This window comes from Pituophis catenifer, unplaced genomic scaffold, assembly GCF_029215685.1.
Source record: "Pituophis catenifer annectens isolate HBS135680 unplaced genomic scaffold, rPitCat1.0.hap2 SCAF_6, whole genome shotgun sequence".
Lineage (NCBI taxonomy): Eukaryota > Metazoa > Chordata > Lepidosauria > Squamata > Colubridae > Pituophis > Pituophis catenifer.
The window spans coordinates 43,332,803-43,354,045 of NW_027256886.1; the positions used below are offsets into that span (position 1 = coordinate 43,332,803).

Here is a 21,243-nt window from a genome sequence, read left to right on the forward strand (position 1 = left end):
ATTATCACTCCCTTTCGCGCTTTAAATTCTGCGCTTGCGCTTTAACGCCGGCTACTTTGTTTATTTTCCTTCTCACTTGCGCCGTACCGCCCCCGGAGTCTGTCCGGTAACTACGCATGCGCTCCAATGCCTCGCTGCGAAGCCAACGCCTATCACATGCGCAGTCGAGCAAGGCTTCATTTTTTGCGCGTGCGTACAGGCGCGTCCCTGCGCCTCTGACCCTGTTAAGCATGCGCAGTTAGTAGCCTGCGAGCCCCTCACGCCTGCGCTGTAAGGTTTTTTCCGTCAGTTCTGCCCCCCACCCTTACAATAGCCCGTTCGTTCTCTACTGAAGCCAGGGTTGTGTTTGAGTGGTTCGTTCGCGATTCCTGTCTTTTGGCTGGCGCGCGGAGGGAAGAGCGGTGGAGCAGCACGTGATCATCAGCCGCGGCTCCGGTTGGAAAACGAGGTTGCGGAGCGGTTGGTTCTGGCTTGGACCAGTTGGGGCTGGTTTTCTCCGCGCAAGCGCAGCCTACCCTGGTTAGAGTGCAGGGAAGGGCGATGGCGGCGGACGGTAGCCCTGGAGCGGATCTGGCTGGGATGGTGGCTGAAACGCGGGGGGAATCTCCGGGCACCTCCGTTCCTACTTCTACGACCGTCTCCTCGCCCCGAAGTGAGTCGCCCCCTACAAGACCGGACCCCTCGGGCCCAGAAGCGGTTCCCGAGGATGGCTCCGGAGCTGTGGGCAATGCGGGAGCGCGGCGATTCCTCTGCGGCGTTGTGGAAGGTAATGGCAGAGAGCTCGGAAAGTGGAAAGAGCGCTGAAAAAAAGGACCCGCCGTTCGAACAAAGCGTTGCTTTCCCCGCACCCCCGCCGCCGCCTTCCTTACTCTTCACCTCTTTGTGTAGCGCCTGACTCCGCCCTAGCAGTAAAATCTGGCGGCGGCGGCAGCGGAGGTTTTAACTTGGCTCCTTTTTCTCCCCTTCCCAGTTTCAATTGATCACTTTCTGTGATCTTGGCCCGATGATTAACATGGTCTTTAAAAGAAGAGTCACAGATTGAATTGTTTGCGAAGCGCTTTTTGTGTATAAACTGTTTTTTTTTTAAGGTTACAGCAATATATTAAATTTCTAGGTTAGGTTCTAAAGTTAAATGTTGGGCGCATGGATAAAAAACGCAAAATAATATAGAGGTGGGTGCATCCTCTGAAGATTAATTTATCTGAGCTGCAAACTTTCTGGGAATATTTAGCAGATTGTTCCCACTAGTAGGCTATAGTGTTAACTCCATCTAATAAAGACGGTTGATGCAGATAGATTTGTGCTCACACCCAAGATGGCCTGTGAGACCTGATATAAAATCTTAGATTGATCATATCTGCTTATTCGCTCAGGCTTTTTTCCTAAGCAAAAATGATAAATAATCTTCCATGTGTTTGTTTTAACCAATTGCTAAAAATACTGAGATTTTCTTATTTTATTCTAACAGATGTGTGTTGTATTGATATTTTATTATCTTTGGTTTTTGTCTTTTCAATACATTGAAAGCAGTAACTTTATTTTTAAAATGACAATTTCGGGGTGCTTTCATTGGATATACATAATTGGTTATTTTAACATTAAAGGTCCATATGATATAATTACTAGAATTACTGTTGCCTACAAAAATAGACTACTGCAGATTTAGGAAATATTTTTGCATAGATAATTGTATCATTTTCTATTCTAGAGTGAGCCTAAAACATATAGCTAAGGATATCATTCAAATCTTGAATTGGTTTTCTTTCTACCCACATAGTAATCATATTGGCTGCAGTTACAGTTTGTTTTATTGGCTTGCGCTATAGCAGAATTTTTATATCAGAACAGAGAAAAGCAGTGATATATAAAGATGAAAAATAAGGTTGTGTTCAATTTTTGTAATATGGTTAATATGGAGGAAGATGCATCTAGGTTAATAATTGCTTTGTGCAATATTCAGGAACAATAGAATTTGCCTTTTTTAGAATAAGAAACTTTTGATAAAAATGACAGATAGATGGCTTTGACAACCTTGGAAGGAGCATAATAGCTTCCCATGCTGGCAATTGTTGAAATGTTTGTGCTTATAATTATAGGAACTTAAAAGATTTCAATCTATTTTAATATAAACATTCTGTATTATATGTAGCATTTATTCTGAATTATGCTGGGATTTTTATCAACAAAATGAAGAAAAAATACAGAATAGATTTACAATGGCCATTAAAAAAAGATGGTAAATAATAAAAGCACATTTTTTTTGTTGGTGAACTGATGTATATAGAAATAGATGCTCCTCTCAGTTTTGGGAGATGGAGTTGTCTCTAGCTATTTGGATTAACCACCTTATTGGTGATTGTGATCCTATTTTGAATATTCACATTTTTGAGATTAGTAGTTAAAAAGACACTTGTTGAAGTAAACTGTCTCATGGATCCAGTCAGGACAAAATACATGCCTGAAGAAGCATAATCTGTGGTTTTGGAATCATGGAGGAGATACTCTTCCACTTTCACCTCAGAGGACCCTGACAATGCTAGAGGCTTCCATTTTTAATGGATGTGTGCTGAAAGACTTAGTATCAAAACAAGATCAGAACAAGAGAGGTAATCTCTGAGAGTTACATCAAGACTTGTAACAATGTTACATTAACATTTTGACTCATTCTTTCTAGCATAGTAGCCACATGGAGGTCTGTGGGAGAAGATGTGGCTATGATAACTAATACCAGTGTATTAGATTGGTATTAAATCTGAACAGATTTTCAGATAGACATTATTTCAAAAGCTTATTAATTTTTATTCAGATACATTGGGACAAATCCTAGTGAATAATTTTTATTCAGGAAAAGTTGGAGGATGTTTTTATATAATCATACTAATTTATATAGATTAATTCTCCAGTGCCTTTTAAACCATTAAACCTTACTGTTAGTTTATTCCTGAAGTGTATGTGCAATTTTGCAATAATCTTGGATCTGAGGCCACTGTTGGAAGATCAGGTGGCAGCTGTATATTCCTTCATATACCTTAAGTGTTTATTTTTTGTTATATAGGGATGCCCTGAAATGTTTAGAAAGTACCATACAGGTAATGCAAAATATGGCAGTTATATTGTTGAATGATATGTATTTTACAGGGTGTGTAATAGTTTTGAATTAGCTTTATTCAAGGTTTCCTTTGAGCTCAATTAATTTATAAAGCTCTAAACTGCTCAGGGCAAAACTTAACTGAATGACTTGTACTTTTTAAATGAATGTTCACATAATTTTTGAGTGCTATTGTTCATTTAATTTTTTAAAATGCTAAACATCTTCAATCTGCCTTTATCTTTCTACAATAAAAAAAGCTGGGTGACTATGGCCAGTCACACACACTCAGCCCAACTCACCTCGGAGAGGAGTTGTTGCGAAGAAAATAGGAGGAAGAAGGAGTATTATGTATGCCGCCTTGAATTACTTATATGGTAATAAAGGGCGGATAACAATCTAATAAATAAAAACTAAAAAGCAACAATTTGGCAATCTAATAAAACACTCAAAGACAAATGAATCATTTAATTTTTTAAAAACAAATGATGGAATCTTTTAGATTCTAGTTAATACATTTCTAAAACAGGGTGCTATTGCTGCAGAAAATACTGATCTCACCCATCTTAAGTACTTCATAGTATGGGTTTGTGAGAAGGAATACTCTCGTGAATCTTAAACTATTGGTAAGTAATATGGATGAAGCAGTGTTTCAAATAACAGTTCAAAAAAATTTCAGTAATCATTCTTTTGACAAACAACTCACATGCCACAGTAAAAAACCAATTAAGTCTTAAAGTTGCCAAGGTTGGAGATCCCTGACCTAAACCATTTTAAGTAGTATTTAATCCAGGAGAATTCCTAAATTCCACTCTTGTTCTTCAAAGTAGTACACTCCTGTCTGCTGTTACATCTGTTCACATAAAATATCTGTTTCAACTATTTCTCACAGGTGCAGAAATTAGGTAGGCAATGCAAGATTATAAATTCTATTTCATATGAATATTATGAAAACAAGGATTTGGTCAAAGCTTTCTGTTGCGGAGGTTGATTATTTCAAAATAATTTTAATACTTAAATTTATACCTTCAATATTTCTTACAGGTTTTTATGGAAGACCTTGGATTATGGAACAAAGAAAGGAGCTTTTTAGAAGGTATATGCCATCATGTTTGTTCTGCAGTTTTATGCTATGTAATTATTTGGTTGTCCAAAAATGCAATTAAAGCATAGATTTAAAGAATCAAACAATAAACAGTAAGATATTACAAAATTCTGTAATTCTTGGGCCTTTGTTATTTTGCAAAAGACTTATAAATGGATGTCACTTTATGACTAATAAATCTATTACTTGTGGTTTAAAAGCATGCAACTGCTTTTACTTTTTCTTCCCTTAATTTTTTTTTAAAAGCAGGTTCCAGCAAATAAAGTTAAAGCAATATTATACCTTATGCTTCAGAATTGTATTTCACATTCCAATGGCTTACTTTGGCTTCAGGTGGTTTGGAGAAATTGGTCCAATTCTGTTGATATTAGGAACATGATTCTGAATGAAGATCCATCCACAAATAAATGACACAATCATTAGCATTATCAGCAGTAAAAACATAAACTTTACGAGGCAGGAACAGGGATATCTGAGAAATAAATAAAGGGATTGCATATCCCATCCTTCACTGATGTGATACACATTTTTCATTGCCTCTATCCACAATAAATACCCTTCTTGGGAGTATTCTGCTGAAATAGAATTTAATTCAGCTAAGATTCTTCTTTTTGGCAACTGCAGACATAAACCTTACCATAATAAACTTAATCAAGATAAGGTGATTATAATCTAAGCATCAGTATACTAAATTGGTTATGAAAATGTCTGTTAGGAACAGTGTTCTCTCTTTGCAATATTAAGTATGTGGGCTGGCAATGCTGCCAGATTGGAATGACTCAATAATTTGAAATACGAATAATATCAGTAATCTGAAGTGACATCTATTGTCCATAATGCATTTATTCAGCTCCAATTTATAAACTCTCTACATATTCTTGACTGCTATTAATCACATTGTTCTAGCTTTTAAATGAGTCACTGTAATATTCAGTGAAGGATCCTTTTGAAACTGTAATTTTCATCCTATTTCAAAGAGCTAGTTGTTAGTTTTTAAAGTTATGAATAGTATGGGACATTATAGCAAGCAGTCTAACGAGCTTTCTAATTTTTTTTTAGTATTTTTCTATATTATATTTTGTTGATATAGGAAATGTTTTTTTTTTCTGTTGCACTTATGATACCATGAAATCTGCTTCCACAATGTTTATTCAGCTCCTGGCCTTCACAAACGATTTGGGAAACAATTATTTTTTTCCCTTTGAAAAATAGTAATTGTTTCACCTTTCTATGCCATGACCTGAAGAGGGCTGTGCACAGGAGATGCACTCACAATCTGAAAGATTTGGAAAGCTTGTGCAAGGAAGAGTAGGCAAAGATTCCCAAGGCAAGATAGGTTTCTACCCCAAAAGACTGAATGCTGTCATAAAATAAAAAGATGCTTCAACGAAGTATTACCATAGTTTTCGCACTATAAGACACACTGGATCATAAGACGCACATTAGCTTTAGAGGAGGAAAACAAGGGGGAAAAAATTTGCCTCTGCCTCCCAGCATCTATCTGGTATTCATCTGGCTAGCGTCCTTGCAGCACACAGCCTGGTCAGCTTCAACACACATTATCGCAGCCCCAGCATGTGGCTCGTCAGGGCTCTGCTCTGTTGCACCCACCACCAGTCAGCTGAGCTGCTGCTGCCACCGGGGAACGCTGGTCTTCGCTACCGAGTAGCTGATCGGCGGTTGGATCAGCCTTCTGGAATAATGCTGATTAGCTATTCTAGGCAGCGGGGATCATTGGTGGTGATAGGGTTAGATTGGGAGGCTGATCCAACTGTTGATCAGCTGATTGGCAACAAAGGCTCCAGCATTCTCCGGCGGCAGCAGCAGCTCAGCTGACTAGTGGTGGGTGCAACAGCCTTGATGAGCCATGTGCTGCCGGCGGCAAATGGTGGCAGTGGTAACAGGCTGTAGTGACAGACACCACCACCGTACCAGCCCCCTTCTCCCCGCTGTACTATTCGCTCTATAAGATGCACAGACATTTCCACCCGCTTTTGGGGGGGGGGTGCTTCTTATAGTGTAAAGAATACTGTAGTTTAGGGATGCAATACATTATTGCAAGATATTTATTTTTTCCTCTAAAAGATTTCAGTTTGTTTTTCAGTTGAATTGTTCAGTTTATATGTTATATTAAAAGTGGAAAAAATTCTGAAATGATTTATCTTGGTGTATTTTTTTTTTTACATCTCAAAAATCTGGTATTAACAAGGATGTGTTGATTTTTATATCCACTGTGTAGTATTGTATAAGTATTACAACTGGTAGTGTACAATTCACCATAGTTGAAGAGCAGTTGCATTCTCATCTTTATACTTTTTAAAAAATCTTTTAACCTTATAGACTTCAGAAATGGGGACTAAATACTTACCTATATGCTCCGAAAGATGACTACAAGCACCGTATGTTTTGGCGAGAAATGTATTCCGTAGAGGAAGCTGGTAATTAACCTCTTTGAATTTTCAAAATTTATTCAATAAGAAGTGGTAATGAAAGAACAGTGTTGTCTTACCTTAAATGGACATTGTTTATAGGTAGTCCTCAGCATTCAATAGCAATTTTCACTGGGATTACCATTACTAAACAATGGGATCGCAAAGTGTGATGTCATGTAACTACGCGGCTTAAGGATGGCAATTCTGGCAGTCCCAGTTGCCATTGTTTAATGCAAAAAATGCATGTTTTCAAATGAGGACCTCATGTGAATTTCCAATTTCTTGCATGCTGTTCTAAGCTGACCCTGCTTGTGGGAAAGCAGCAGGGAATGTTGAAAATGCAGTTACATGACTGCTACAATGGCTGGAACATCAAGGATTGGTTGTAAGTACCACTTGTTCAGCATCATCGTAACTTTGGTCACTGAAGAATTAATTGTAAGATGAGAACTGCTTGTATTTCATTATTCATTCTCCCATTTCTTTGTTCAGTTTTCATTCTGGCACTTGTCAGGCTTACAGAAGTTTTTGTATTATATACCAACAGACTTCTTGCTATAATACCAGGAAAGAAAAACCATATGTAACCATGTCAACTTCGTAATGTCTTTCAAATGGAAAAGGGGGAAGAATACAATGCTGTGGAGCCTGTGCTTCTAGCTGACATCTTTTCTGGCTCTGAAAGCCCGAAGCAGATGTAACATAAATATAACACATCTTCTTAATGTGTTTCCAAATATGCATGCTATAATTGGAATCTAATTTGAATATAAATTTATGTGTTTCTACAATCAACCAAAACTACACAAACCTATTCTGACATATTCTGTCATACAAACATAGAGCTGGGCATCGACATACAACTTATCAAAAGAACATCAGGAAAAATAAAGATTTACAGATAGTATTTGTTTAGTAACCATAGCTGAGACCCGCAGCTCTGTCTTTAAGTGAAACAGTTAAGTAGGAAATCATGTAACCGTTTCCTACAGTATTTCCCCTCTCCCTTTACAATGCTTCCCCCAGGGTTAGGATAGCCAGCTCACAGCTGCTATCTGTAACTGACGACTATAGTAATCAGTTTTTACATTTTTGACTTGTTTGCCTCCTAACAATTTTATTTCAGCTTCTTATTTCTCAACTTCCCTCACCCTTGAAATGATATGTAGGCAATCTTTACTGTGAACCATTACACACACACCCGCCCCCAGCAGAGAGATTGGAGGGGAAGAGATTACAATAGAATAAGCAAGCACAGAAAGGGAAATACATTGGACTGTGTATGTAGTGCACTTCTGGCTCCCAGCCCTGAGTGTGTTCAGGACTGTTGGGACCATTGCATTCATTTTGATGTGTATTCTCCAATGTGTGCCTGATTACTGTTGTAATCCCTTCCTCTCCAATCTATCTGCTGTTTAAAAAAGGGGGGGAGTCTGATACAGGACAATGTGTACTAACAAATGACAGTCACATGAGTAAAAGTGCTGCAAAGGTTATAAATACATGTCATAGATTCACTATCGCTGCACTAATGAAATTAGTGCACAATTAATTAATGTATTAATTAATGCTGCACAAATTAGCTAATGAAGCAATCACAGTACTATTCTAGACCCAGTCTAATGGAATATAGAAATATCAAAATACTGAAACTCATTGACATACCAGTTTAATTATTAAATTTACTAACAGATCAAGGGGATCTGAATGAGACCCCTCCTTTCAAGATGTATAGCAGAAGCAGTAATACAACAATTAAAAACCAATGCTTCTGTTAATACAACCAACCTATATCATAATCGAAAAAGAACAGATAGAAAACCAAATAACCTAAACAACCACGCATTTGATGGTATCATTTTAGTACAAGAAGCAAATACCAAACTATATTTTCTAGATGTCCTCATTAGCAAAAAAATGTGATACTTGAGACCAAAGTCCAAAGAAAAGTTACTCACATAAACCAAATTTAATAGTTAAATTCACCTGCACATTTAAAAACTTGCATCAAAATCATATTATGAGCCACGGTGGCACATGGTGGTTAGAGTGCAGTACTGCAGGTTACTTCTGCTGCCTGCAATTTGGCAGTTCAAATTTCACCAGGCTCAAGGTTGACTCAGCCTTCCATCCTTCCAAGGTGGGTGAAATTAGGATCCAAACTGTTGTGGGCAATACGTTGACTGTAAACCACTTAGAGAGGGCTGTAAAGTAGTATATGCCTAAATGCTACTGCTAAATGTTATTGCTATGTGGGTTATAATATATTGCAATACAAAAGAACTACAAAATAAAATTAAATACTTGCAAAACTTTCTTCAACACAACTTTATCAGAAAGTTGTTTACCTAATTGAATGTAACACAGAAATCATAATTCATCAAAAGGATCGTCCTCCCTTACATCAAAGGTGTTTCAGTATCTACCAATAGGCTTCTCAGGCCATTTGTAATAACTAGCTTAATATTCTTTGTAAACCCCAATTAATATCTTCCTTAATCACTTTTAAAATATATAAAAATAAAACTAGTTATCTACAGTTCATGGTAATATATTCAACATGATGTATATAAAATATTTAAATGATATATATGAGATATTATAATATTTGATGAAATAAATTAACTTATGGTCAACTCCTGTTAAAATAATTGGTTTCTATTTCTAGAACAGCTCATGACACTGATTGCAGCAGCTCAAGAATATGAGATTGAATTTATTTATGCCATTTCCCCTGGACTTGATATTACTTTCTCAAATCCTAAAGAAGTATCTACATTGAAACGCAAGCTAGATCAGGTATTGACCATTTGTGCATATTATGTTGTTTAAAATGTTAATGAAATCATAATTAAAATAATTATAGTATAACTATTCCTAGGAAGCATTGTTTGAAATACTGGGCACTATTTTGCTAACTTGCAATATGGATTATTGGTTGTAGCCTAGGCCTATTGTTGCAGCAATGGAAATCTGACATGAATCAAATAATTAGAACAATTGTAGTTATTTTTATAGCTAACAAACTTGAAATTTATTATATATACTCATTAAATACTATCAAGCAATGTTCTGCTTTTCTTTTCTTCCTTTATTCTTCCTGTGTAAACCTATGTGCAATTGAAATGGGGGTGAGGGGAGTCTTGGCTAGGGGGTGAGGTTTTTTTATCTGAACTGTAGAGGTAAAAATAAAATAACCTTTGAAATAGGTTTGCTAATTCTTAATTTCAGTGCTCAGAATTTTGTCTTTCTTTTAGGTTTCTCAGTTTGGTTGCAAATGTTTTGCATTATTGTTTGATGACATTGATCACAATATGTGTGCAGCAGATAAAGAAGTGTTCAGCTCCTTTGCCCATGCTCAGGTTTCAATCACCAATGAAATCTATCAGTATCTAGGAGAACCAGAAACATTCCTCTTCTGCCCCACAGGTAAGCTGCTAAGTCAAATTCTGAATCATAGGAAAGGCAACTCCCTTTTAGGAGGTGCGGCAAGCAGAGCTCCACCTGCACTCTGTTACCAGTTTGCACGATTCCTTGCTGATAGTTATTCAGGTGGGCAATCTCTTGATTCTCCATGGACAGATTCTGTGGTGATGAAGACAGCACCTTGACATGTTACTTGGAAGTCATGTTAGCCTATGGACTCACAGAAAGTGAAGACGGTGCTCTGATAAAAACTCAACCACTTGTTGCTTGGATTCCCTTCCTGATTCCTTCAGGGGTCGTGTACATAGATTATTAATACTTCATTTCAAGAGCAATGTTATCTGCAACCAATGCTTGGTTGCTTGTTATTATTGTGCGTCTCTGAGAGTCTTGTAATTGAAGTTTGTAGAAATATATATAAATAAATAAAAATAGAATAGCCAATTACTCTGTTGTATTTAATCCTTTTAATCTCTTTTTGGAGACATTTATGTTGTTGATAGATGAGTACTTTATAAAATCACAGCTTTCGTCTCTACATCTTTGATTAATACTAGAAACATACATTGTGTTCCCAAATGGAGATCTTTATTCACTCCAATAACTATATTCATCAATTGATCTTTTGGAAGACATTGAAAACAATGTTTAGAAAGAGCAGATATCTCTAATGCTATCAAAGTGGTTCCTATGGAAGAGCTTTTATTATAATTTATATGAAAGGCTAGTTATCCACTGAGGATGGAGCAGAAAACAGGCATGTTAAGACTCCTACATCTTGGAAAGTAGCCTGTCTTGACTCAGCTTTGCATTCTGATAACAAGGAGAGGCCTTTTTTCTTCTCAACTTCATTTCAGTCAACAGGCAATAGGAAATAACAAGAAGCAGAAGATGGAGCAGCTTCATCAATCTCTAAAATAGATGATAACGCTGTTTGTTTTTCTCTCTTTACTCTCTCCCCTTCTAGCCTGGATGGCTCCTCTTCCTTATCTTTTTGCTGTATTGAGTTGCTGTTCATTTTCTGCTTGAGATCCTATATGAAATCACAATATCTATTTCAATAGAAGAGTCATAAGGAGTGCTTCTTCAATTGTGGTTTGATAGAAAAGATCCATCCAATAGGCCATAGAGTTGCCTTTAGCTATCCTCTGGAAGTTCCACAAAGCTGTAGACCAGTCTTGGTGAACTTTTCAGCACCAAGTGCACATCCGGGGGAGTGCTGGAAACTAGAAGAGCAGCTCCCCAGCATGCATGCGCAGGAGCAACAGAACCAGAAGAGCAGTTCCCTGGCGCGCACCAGGAAGCTGAGCTTCCGGTTTCTAGTGTGTGCATGCACGCCAGTCACCTGGTCTTCTGGTTTCTGGCATGCATGCTTGCGCATAGACAAGCTGGCTGGCGCGCATTTGCGGGCTAGAAACTGGAAGCTCAGCTTCCTGGTGCATGCATGCGTGCCAGGGAGCTGCTCTTCAGACTCCGGCGCATGCGTGAAGACCAGCTGGCCAGCGTGCATATGTGCACTGGAACCCAGAAGAGCAACGGGTGACGGCTGGCATGCCTGGAGAGATGGCTCTGCATGCCACTTCCGGCACATGTGCAATAGGTTCACCTTCATGGCTGTAGACTGATATGAGGCATGGATGCATTGGTATGTTGGTTGAAGCCTGAACATCATTAATTCCAGTAGCCTATTCAATGTATGCCATAGTCCTTTCTTAGAGGATGATAAATGATTCCCCACCCCTGAAATCCATTGGCACCTATCTGGTGCCAATTTGCCTTGATAGTAGCATGGAATAAACTTGCAATGCTTTTGATCTCTGTATTGGTTCCTGATTTCTTCCTTCAGAGTTTGGATCTTACGGTGCTCCTCTTTATTATCTACATGAAATCACTGGTTGAGGTCATTTGCCAGCACAGGGTGTGCTCCCATCAGTATGCTGATCATACCCATTTCTAGCTGGGCAAGTGATGCTATTTCATTTCTGATCCAATTGATGGAGAGTTTGGCTAGGAACTAGCCAGTTCCAATTCAACCCTAGCAAGACAGTCATTTTCAGCTACAATTTATAGTACTGATTATCACCTTTAAGCTCTGCATTGCACAGGGCCATGTTAATTTTTAGGACTGCCTCTTCATGAGAATACTTCCTTGCCCATCAGGTTAGATAGGATGGACATGTTCAAGGTCACTTCCCTTAAATCTGCTGGGACTGAGGAAGCAAGCCTTTTCCAAAATAGCCTTTGACTTGTGGAACCTCTGGGATTCAGCAGTTCCCTCACCTTTTAGCAATCTGAAAACCTGTTAAAAAAAAAAAAAAAGCTTTTCCCACAGGCATTGCATAAGGTGAGACTGGGGCCTGAGGCTTGTGTTTTTTGTTGGATTGGTTAAATGCCAGATTTTTGGTTTTTTACTTTTTTTATTCTTGTGAGCCACCCAGAGTTGTGTTGAGTTATATTTCATAGGATGGGTGGCCATATACATTGTCTAATGAATGAATGAATGCTTTTTTCACTGCATAATTCATTGGATTTTAACAAATTTATTAAAAAAAACTAGAAAAGATAAAGTAACTCGACATATATTTTTAATTTTGAAATTCCCTTTCAGCCTATAAAGTTACAGAGAGCACAACTGATGGTAAAACATCTTTGACTATGCTATACCATATTAAATTACTGTTACAAAGTTAATACAGTTATTAATTATAAAATTGGATATATGCTTTATATTGCTTGTTCCAGGAATAGCTTTTCACATCTTCATATGTTTCTTAGAATTCAGAAGAAACTGTTGCAAGATTGAAAGCTTAAAATATTTTTTTCTTGAAATATTTATTGTTTTCATGTTTTCTGGAACAGAATTGACAAACTATCAAACTATAATTTAGATATTTATACATTACCTAATATATCTACTCTGAAAAGATCCAAAAATGTGGAGTAAGTGAACGTGTTTCTTGTGTGCAAGGACCATTCAAAACTAGCTGTTCTGTGCGTGGAATATTTTGCATATCCTTATTTTTAACTCTGAAAGCTAACTTTTTTTACTTGAAAAATGCTGTGATAAACTTCTGGATTCTCTTAGAACTGTAAAATGAATAGCCAGAAAGTCTAGTCTGTTCTTGCAGTGGGTTCCCAATCCATTCAAAATACAATACTGATGCTTTTTTTTTTGTCTGTATTTTATTTTTATTTGTATATTAATTAAATTTATATGCCATTCATCTTGCAGCTTGATTATATTGTAAATATTTTAGGCAATTTTAGCCAATATTAAGATATATAGATACATAATTCATATATCTGGTTTCCAATGCCTACAGTAATTCTCTTGGCAGGATATCTAGCAGTACCTGAAAGTACTCTTGCCTGTTTTGGGCTTTCAACTTAAAAATGTTTTTTTTCTCTCTTCCAGAATATTGTGGCACTTTCTGTTATCCAAATGTTGCTCAGTCTCCTTACTTGCGAACTGTAGGAGAAAAACTGCTGCTAGCAATTGATGTATTATGGACAGGTGAGCATCAGTATTCTGCTCTAATTTGAGCAAGGATCGCCAGCTTAATTTAGCCTTTTTAAATGAAAATTTTAGTGCAATTTTTACATGTTATTATAAACAGTGTCCACATTTTTAAATCCACCTATTTCATTTTAGGTCCCAAAGTGGTATCTAAAGACATTTCAGTGGAGTCTATTGAGGAGGTTTCAAAAATAATTCGCAGAGCTCCTGTTATCTGGGACAACATTCATGCTAATGACTATGATCAGAAAAGACTGTTTCTTGGGCCGTATAAAGGCCGATCAACAGAACTCATACCACGCTTAAAAGGGGTCCTGACTAATCCGAACTGTGAATTTGAAGCTAATTTTGTTGCAATTCACACTCTTGCAACTTGGTACAAATCCAACATGAATGGAGTGAGGAAAGATGTTGTGATGAGTAAGTTTATTGAATGCATAATGCATACTGTCTTATGTAATAATGGTTATTTATGTATCTAATTTACATAGCTGCCCAGCTCACTGAAAGCAACTCTGGACGGCAAACAAAGATTTATAGGAAGATTTACATTCAAATCAAATGGCTTTCTTTAGGAAATATGATGCATTGTCTAACATGAAAATATATTGTTGATAGTTGGCAAGGAAAATTTTGCAATCTACTTAATATTTAAAAAGGCTGTTAACTCTTTACCAACTATGGTAAAGAGTGAAATTCAATGATCAGAAACCATCCAGATAATGCTGAATTAAACATGTAACTTGACCTAGGTTTACTGGTTTAAAATTGTAACTGACATTTGGAATACGGTGGCTCCCCAGAGCTGGTATTAATGAAGCTTTCAAGCATGTTGACAAAAAAGAATAATGAAAGGGGAAAATAAAAGGGGAAAATAATGAAAGGGAAAAAACCCAAAAGAAAATAATTAATTAAATGTTATTAGTGAACATGATTACATGATTACTAGTTGGGATTTCTTACTAAAGACTTCAATTGTTGATTTTTATGCAAAACATCCAAATTCTATCTATTCTGGAATTATTAATTTGGAGCAAATTTTATCTGGCTGCTGTAGGACTGCCTTGCATAGTCAGTTTTAATAACTTTAAAGGTCAAACTTTAGAACAATTGCAAATTATGTTACTTTATTGCAGAATTATATTAATCTTAAAATGGCAGGTGGTATTAACGATTAAAGGATTCTATTTAAATGCAAACACAGCAATTTTGATTGTAGTTTTCACCATTTAATATGCTATTTCCTGTGTTTTCTGCAGCTGACACTGAAGACAGTACAGTGTCAATCCAGATTAAACTAGAAAATGAAGGAAGTGATGAAGATATTGAAACAGATGTTCTTTATAGCCCACAGATGGCTTTGAAGTTATCATTAACAGAATGGCTGCAGGAATTTGCAGTACCCCATCAATATAGCAGTAAGAAAGATTTATAGCTTTGTTTCAGCTTTAAGCTTAAATGGAATGAAGAATGTTCTTCAAATGAACGATGACTTTCATGCTCTCAGGAAACAAAATGCTAAAGAAAATTCCTGTGTTGTTATTTTAGTTTAAAAAGAAATATTTTTCTTTGGAATAAATTTTGCTTAATTGAATCTCCTTTGCCTCCACATTCCCCTCAACTAAGTGTAGGACATGGAGCACTGACATAACCTTTTAAATCGAGTCTTTGTGTCTTACTGGCTTGAAAAAGTGAAGTATTAAGAACACAGAGCACACACAATACAGCATACCTTATCCTCTTTTGAGCTCAAATTGTTTTGTAAACTCTAACCAATTACAATAATACACAATTAAATGATTTTCAATTTGAGTCTAGATAACAATCCTTGGATTTCTCTCCATCTTAATATTATGACTGAGTATAAGACTGTTTTTCATGTAGCTTGATACTATTCACTGTACCTATTTATTATGTATTCTTTTCCCTCTGGAGAAATAGGTACAATTTTTTTTTTTTAATTTGATTTATATGCCGCCCTTCTCCGGAGACTCAGGGCGGCTTACAATGCGTTAAGCAATAGCCTTCATACTTTTGTATATTTATACAAAGTCAGCTTATTGCCCCCACAAACTGGGTCCTCATTTAACCTACCTTAGAAAGGATGGAAGGCTGAGTCAACCTTGAGCCAGGTAAGATTCGAACCTGCTGTAATTGCAGGCAGCTGTGTTAATAACAGGGTGTTTTAAACCACTGTACTACCAAGGCTCCTTTAGAGACAAAGAGTGAAATGAACATGTAACTTACTGGATGACTTTAGCTCATCCACTATATATCCTGATCAAACCTTTCTGGAAGTATTCTTGTGAGATAAAATGAAAGACTGTCATCTATGCTCCCATAAGATTCCCAGTGGGAAAATAGGATATAAATATAATGCAAAATAAGTAATATATCATTCTGTCTAGTACTTTTGTTTGATAGATTTGTGAATTATCTTTTCCTCCATAAGCTCAAGGTGGCAGATGTAGGGTTCTTGCTCAAACTTCATTTTATCCCCACAATAGAGTTCTTTAAAGTAGGATGAACTGGGATATCTAGTCAGTTTCCGGGGCTAAGGGTGGACTTGAACTCTGGTGCTCACAACCCTAGTTTGAAATTTTAAACACAATGAACATTCGTTATAATGATTTTATAGGTTGTGATATAATGATCCTTTAGTGCAGCAGGCCCCAACCTTTTGGGCACTAGGGACCAGTTCCATGGGGAGAGGTTTTTCCCCAAACCGGAGGGGATGTGGTTTTGTGTGCTGCCTGCATCCAGCAGATGGGATTTCCCTTGTTTGTGTGGCCCGGTTTCTGGCATGCCACTGACTAGTCCTAGTCCATGAACCAGAGGTTGGGGACTCCTACTTTAGTTTCTTTTTTGGTTAGGTAGCCAAATCTAAACATAATCCGTGTGGTGTGTTTTTTAGTACATCTGTATAAGGCTAAGGGCAAAGAATGTAAGAAAGTGGATGAAGAAGAATCCTTAAGCAAACAACCAGAGAAATTAGTTGTGCTGTTACCATATTACTGAAGGACAGTCTTGAAATGGTTACAGTGTCTTTGCTGGACCCAGTTCCACAGCTCTTTATGCAGGTGCTGGCTGTAAAAGCTGCTCAAATGTTTCTAACCCTGCTGGTCTGGAAATTCTAAAAATGTTTACATTTTGTTTAAAAATACCTCCTTGATAAGGTTTCTGCAGAATTAAACGTAAACACTTGACTTTGCAGTCCAAGGACAAACAGAGGGGAAGTTTTGAATTTCTTTTGTTTTTTATCATAAAGCCATGCAAAATATTTTGAATTTTATTTGAACTGTTTGAAGTGGAATTATTTTGTAACCTACAATTCTACAATATATAGATGTGCCATTGTTGCTTGCTTTTTTGACTTCTCAGATGTGAAAGACCCTGTCATAACAAGAATGGCTAGAACATCAGATTTTCCTATCCTATCCTGCTTATCTGACAGGCTGATTCTTTCTAAACTCAGGGTGTGCAATCATTGAAAGCCCCAAAATAGAAAGAGAAAGGTACTGCAACCCTCTGTCCCACAAACTCATAACCTATGGAAAAGTCTAAATACATTCCCTTCCATTATTTGCAGTAGAAGGGAAATGTTTTTAGGGGCAGGAAGAGGTTGAAAAATGAAGTACATTATTTCTATATTCTGTACACCATTTTTTTATTTTTGAGAAAGTCACATAGCTTGATATCAAAAGAGCTCAGATTTAAGTCACAATATTCCAAAAAGATCATACTGCATTCTTTATATATAAAGAATTAAGAAAATTTTCATGACATTATGGAAATCAAATAATTGGGATTTTTTAAGAATTTCAATAACAAATGAACTCTCCATATTCATGTTTTTGTACAAGTGAAATACAAGTGAAATAGTTGAATAGGTAAGAATAAAGATTGCTGGTCTGCTCTGTTTTCACAGGTAGGCAAGTGGCCCACAGTGGAGCTAAAACAAGTGTGGTCGATGTACCTCTAATTGCACCATCCGTTTTAAATTCTACCACGGTGGTTACTACTGTATATCAAGAGCCCATAATGAGTCAAGGAGCTGACCTAAGCAGTGAGTCACAGACTCTGGTGAAAGAGGAGGAAGAGAAGAAGCAGTTAGATGAAGAACCAATGGATATGGTGGTGGAAAAGCAAGAGGATGCTGACAAGAATATCAGCCAAATATTGACTGACATCTCTGAAGCAAAAATGTCAGAAGAGCTAAAGCCAATGGATACCGATAAAGAGAGCATAGCAGAATCAAAATCTCCAGAGATGTCAATGCAGGAGGACTGTGGTAATGATATTGCACCAATGCAGACAGATGAGCAGATTAACAAGGAACAGTTTGTGCCTGGGCCCCATGAGAAGCCATTATATGCTATTGAGCCGGTGACTCTAGAAGATCTACAGCTACTTGCAGATTTGTTCTATTTGCCCTATGAACATGGACCTAAAGGGGCTCAAATGTTACGGGAATTCCAATGGCTCAGAGCAAATAGCAGTGTTGTCAGTGTGAATTGCAAAGGAAAAGATTCTGAAAAAGTGAGTGACTCTTTTATCATCTTTTAGTATTGTGGATGACACAAGAACAAAGGAAATTAAGCAAAGCTTCTGAAATAAACTTGATGTAAAGAGAAAATGTTCATGCAGACATGGATGTTCATTTCCCTGTCCTGTAATTCTCAACCTGTTACTCTCTAGTTACACTGAGGCTACAACTCCCAGAATTCCCTGCTATTAATGTCCAGTTCCAAACAAATATGTCCAGTTAGGAAAGCCTGCACTATAGAGTTTGTCACACTTTCCATTAATTGCTAACTCTTTGATTAGCTCTATCTGATGATAGGTATAGAAGAGATAGATGAACTTTTAGTGAATGGTGGCAGGGAAGCAAAGTGGATAGAATTAAGTACAAGTAGTCCTCATTGTACGATCAAAATTGAGCCCAAAGTTTACGATGATGGTTAAGCGAATCATTATAGTTGTTAAGTGAATCATATAGTTAAGCAAATCTGGCTTGCTCTCTTGATTTACTTTGTCAGAAGCCAGCTGGGAAGGTTACAAATGGTGATCACATGACCCCCGGATAGTGCAACTGTCATAAATACATATCAGTTGCCAAGCACCTGAATTTTGATGACTATGGGATGCTGCAGCAGTCATCAATGTGAAAACCACTTTTTTCAGTGCCATTATAATTTCGAACAGTCACTAAATAAATGGTTGTAAATTGAAGACGACCTGTATAGCTGCTTGATAAAAATGAAACATAAATAACTTGAATGAATTTTATTAGATTGAAGAATGGCAGACTCGAGCAGCAAAATTTGAAGAGATGTGTAGCTTGGTGATGGGAATGTTCACTCGTCTTTCCAACTGTGCCAACCGGACAATCCTTTATGATATGTACTCATACGTCTGGGACATCAAGAGCATCATGTCAATGGTGAAATCTTTTGTGCAGTGGCTAGGTATGTTCTTTAGGAACCAATTATAGTGTCAGCTAGCATATATGTTTGTTTTCAATTAGCCCACGGGAAAAAGAGAATATCAAATGTATTCATATTGGGATCCTGTTGTACTTAAACTACTTCTGTTTTTGTGCATTATCTATGGTTTCATATTAAACTAGTAATAAAAGCACAAGTGAACTTATGCTGAAAGCTCTTGATTTATATATTTTTTTCCTTGGGCTAATTAATCTGAAAGTTTATCTTGAAATATGAGTGTTGACTCAGACTGAATGCACACTGGATTACATTATTTAGTATTTTCAAGCTTATAGCAAAATTGGAAACAACACTATGAAATGTGACTATGCCTCATCTATCTGCTGCTTGCTCTGTTTCAATAATGTTATTGCTGTCTTCAACAGAACAGTTGCAGATGTGACCTTTCACTGGGCTTGGCCAAGAGGGAGCCGAGCTTTCTAGCCTTTCTCTGCGCATGCGAGCTTTAGCATAAGGCTATTCTGGTGCAAAAGTGATTTGCTTTGACACTTGCAAGGAGCCTAATTTTGGGCAAGGGTAAGAAATTATAGTGCTCTGGAGTCTGCTTTTATGCTAGACTGATGGTTTCTGAAGCCAAAACCAAGAGCGTTTTTTGTGTGTCTGCAGCTTTTTACAAATTAAATATTTTTGGGAATAGCACCAGCATGGCCTGGGTTCATCTAGTGACCTTGTTTCACTTTCAGGTTTCAATCCAGCTGTAAGGAAATACGCTGTGGACTTGTTTGATGTACACAGCAGGCAGCAAAACTGATGTTTCGTGTCACCATTTCTGTAGTAGTCACAAATGTGTTCATAAACTCTCTGCTCCATATTTGGTCAGCCTACAGTTCTTGGATCACATAAGTCATTAAGATTATAGTCATAAAATTATATTACAATAGTCATATAAAATAGAATCTTGGGTTGGAAATTAAGATAGCCAACACTTTTGAGTTTTTAGTGTATAGATTTTCTGTAATGGGAATAATTTTTTCCAGACAAAAAAAGGGAATCATTCAAAGTTACAGCATTATAATAGCACATGCTGTGAATACATTTTTGTGAGGATTTTGACTTCTTTTGCTTCCCCTTTCTCCTTGGATTAGGTTTAGAGATTATTGGTAACTTCTAGGGGAAAAAAAAAATAAGAAAATAGCATCAGACAATCTTTATTGCCTTCAATATATTTTTCCTATTATAAAGACAAAAAAAGATATACCAGTTAAGAATAGTTACATAGTTGGATAAATAAAATTATTCTCTGACAATTCATCAAAATTGTCAGCTAATTTGCTATGGCAAAAATAGCATTACATGGATATGTAGGTTAAGATACATGATTCCTGTTCAAGTTGTCTCTACAGTCACTTTACTGAAGTCAGTGACAAACTAACCACGTCGAAAGAGTAGGCTAATTAAACAAGATAAAAGCTAAATTTGTTCTATAAAGATAACAATGGCCAATATAAGGGACTAGAAGTATAACATTTCCATATGATAGCGGTGTGTACTGAGGGGAATCTTATAGATCAATTAATTCAACTCCCTGGTGTGTGTAGGAAAATCGGTCAAACCATGTAAACCATATGGCTATCCAGGCCCTTCTTAAAAACCTCCAGGGATAGTGAACCCACAGCCTCAACAGATAAACTTTCAGTTTCTAAAATTTTAAAAATACAAACAATCTAAACTGACAAATCTATGTTGCCCATAGCATACTGTGTAATTTCATAAGTACAAATACAGGCACACAGTCATGGAATCTTATGCAACATAGAAATAGTGGCATTGTTTCCATAGGGCAGAAATTGAAGTAGAAATAAATGGATTGAGCATAGAATTCCAAAATACAAGGCACTATTATTTAAAGTAACAATAATACACATTACCTTCTGGATGAAAGATGCTGGGAGCCTATGTGGTCATTAAAATCAAAGTTGCCTTGCAGTAATTTTCTTAAATGAACTAAGTGTGGCATTCTATTTTTCTGTGGAGCTAATCCAAACATAATTTTAATAGTGAATAAAATAGGTTCTCAAGTTACTAATTGATTCTTGAAAAAATATTTTTAAAATAAAGTAAAAATAAAATAAATTTAAAATGAAGTCCACTAGAATATACATTATTTTATATTTTAGCCATATAGGTTGCGCCAGTTGGTGCTCTCTTGACAGTAATTAATCACCAAT

The 21,243-nt window shown here is 36.7% G+C and overlaps 1 protein-coding gene across 1 annotated transcript in view; it reads left to right on the top strand.

Annotated features, from left to right (window-relative positions):
* The first annotated feature begins 272 nt into the window (after positions 1-272).
* OGA (O-GlcNAcase) overlaps positions 273-21,243 on the top strand; it is a 34,268-nt gene continuing 13,297 nt past the window's right edge. Inside the window, exons 1-10 of the mRNA XM_070944986.1 lie at positions 273-766; positions 4,133-4,184; positions 6,534-6,631; positions 9,294-9,424; positions 9,883-10,054; positions 13,467-13,565; positions 13,704-13,988; positions 14,828-14,986; positions 17,497-18,107; positions 18,862-19,036. Of these exons, the coding sequence (XP_070801087.1) occupies positions 541-766; positions 4,133-4,184; positions 6,534-6,631; positions 9,294-9,424; positions 9,883-10,054; positions 13,467-13,565; positions 13,704-13,988; positions 14,828-14,986; positions 17,497-18,107; positions 18,862-19,036 (2,008 nt within the window). The 5' untranslated portion in view covers positions 273-540. The remainder of the gene's footprint in view (positions 767-4,132; positions 4,185-6,533; positions 6,632-9,293; positions 9,425-9,882; positions 10,055-13,466; positions 13,566-13,703; positions 13,989-14,827; positions 14,987-17,496; positions 18,108-18,861; positions 19,037-21,243) is intronic.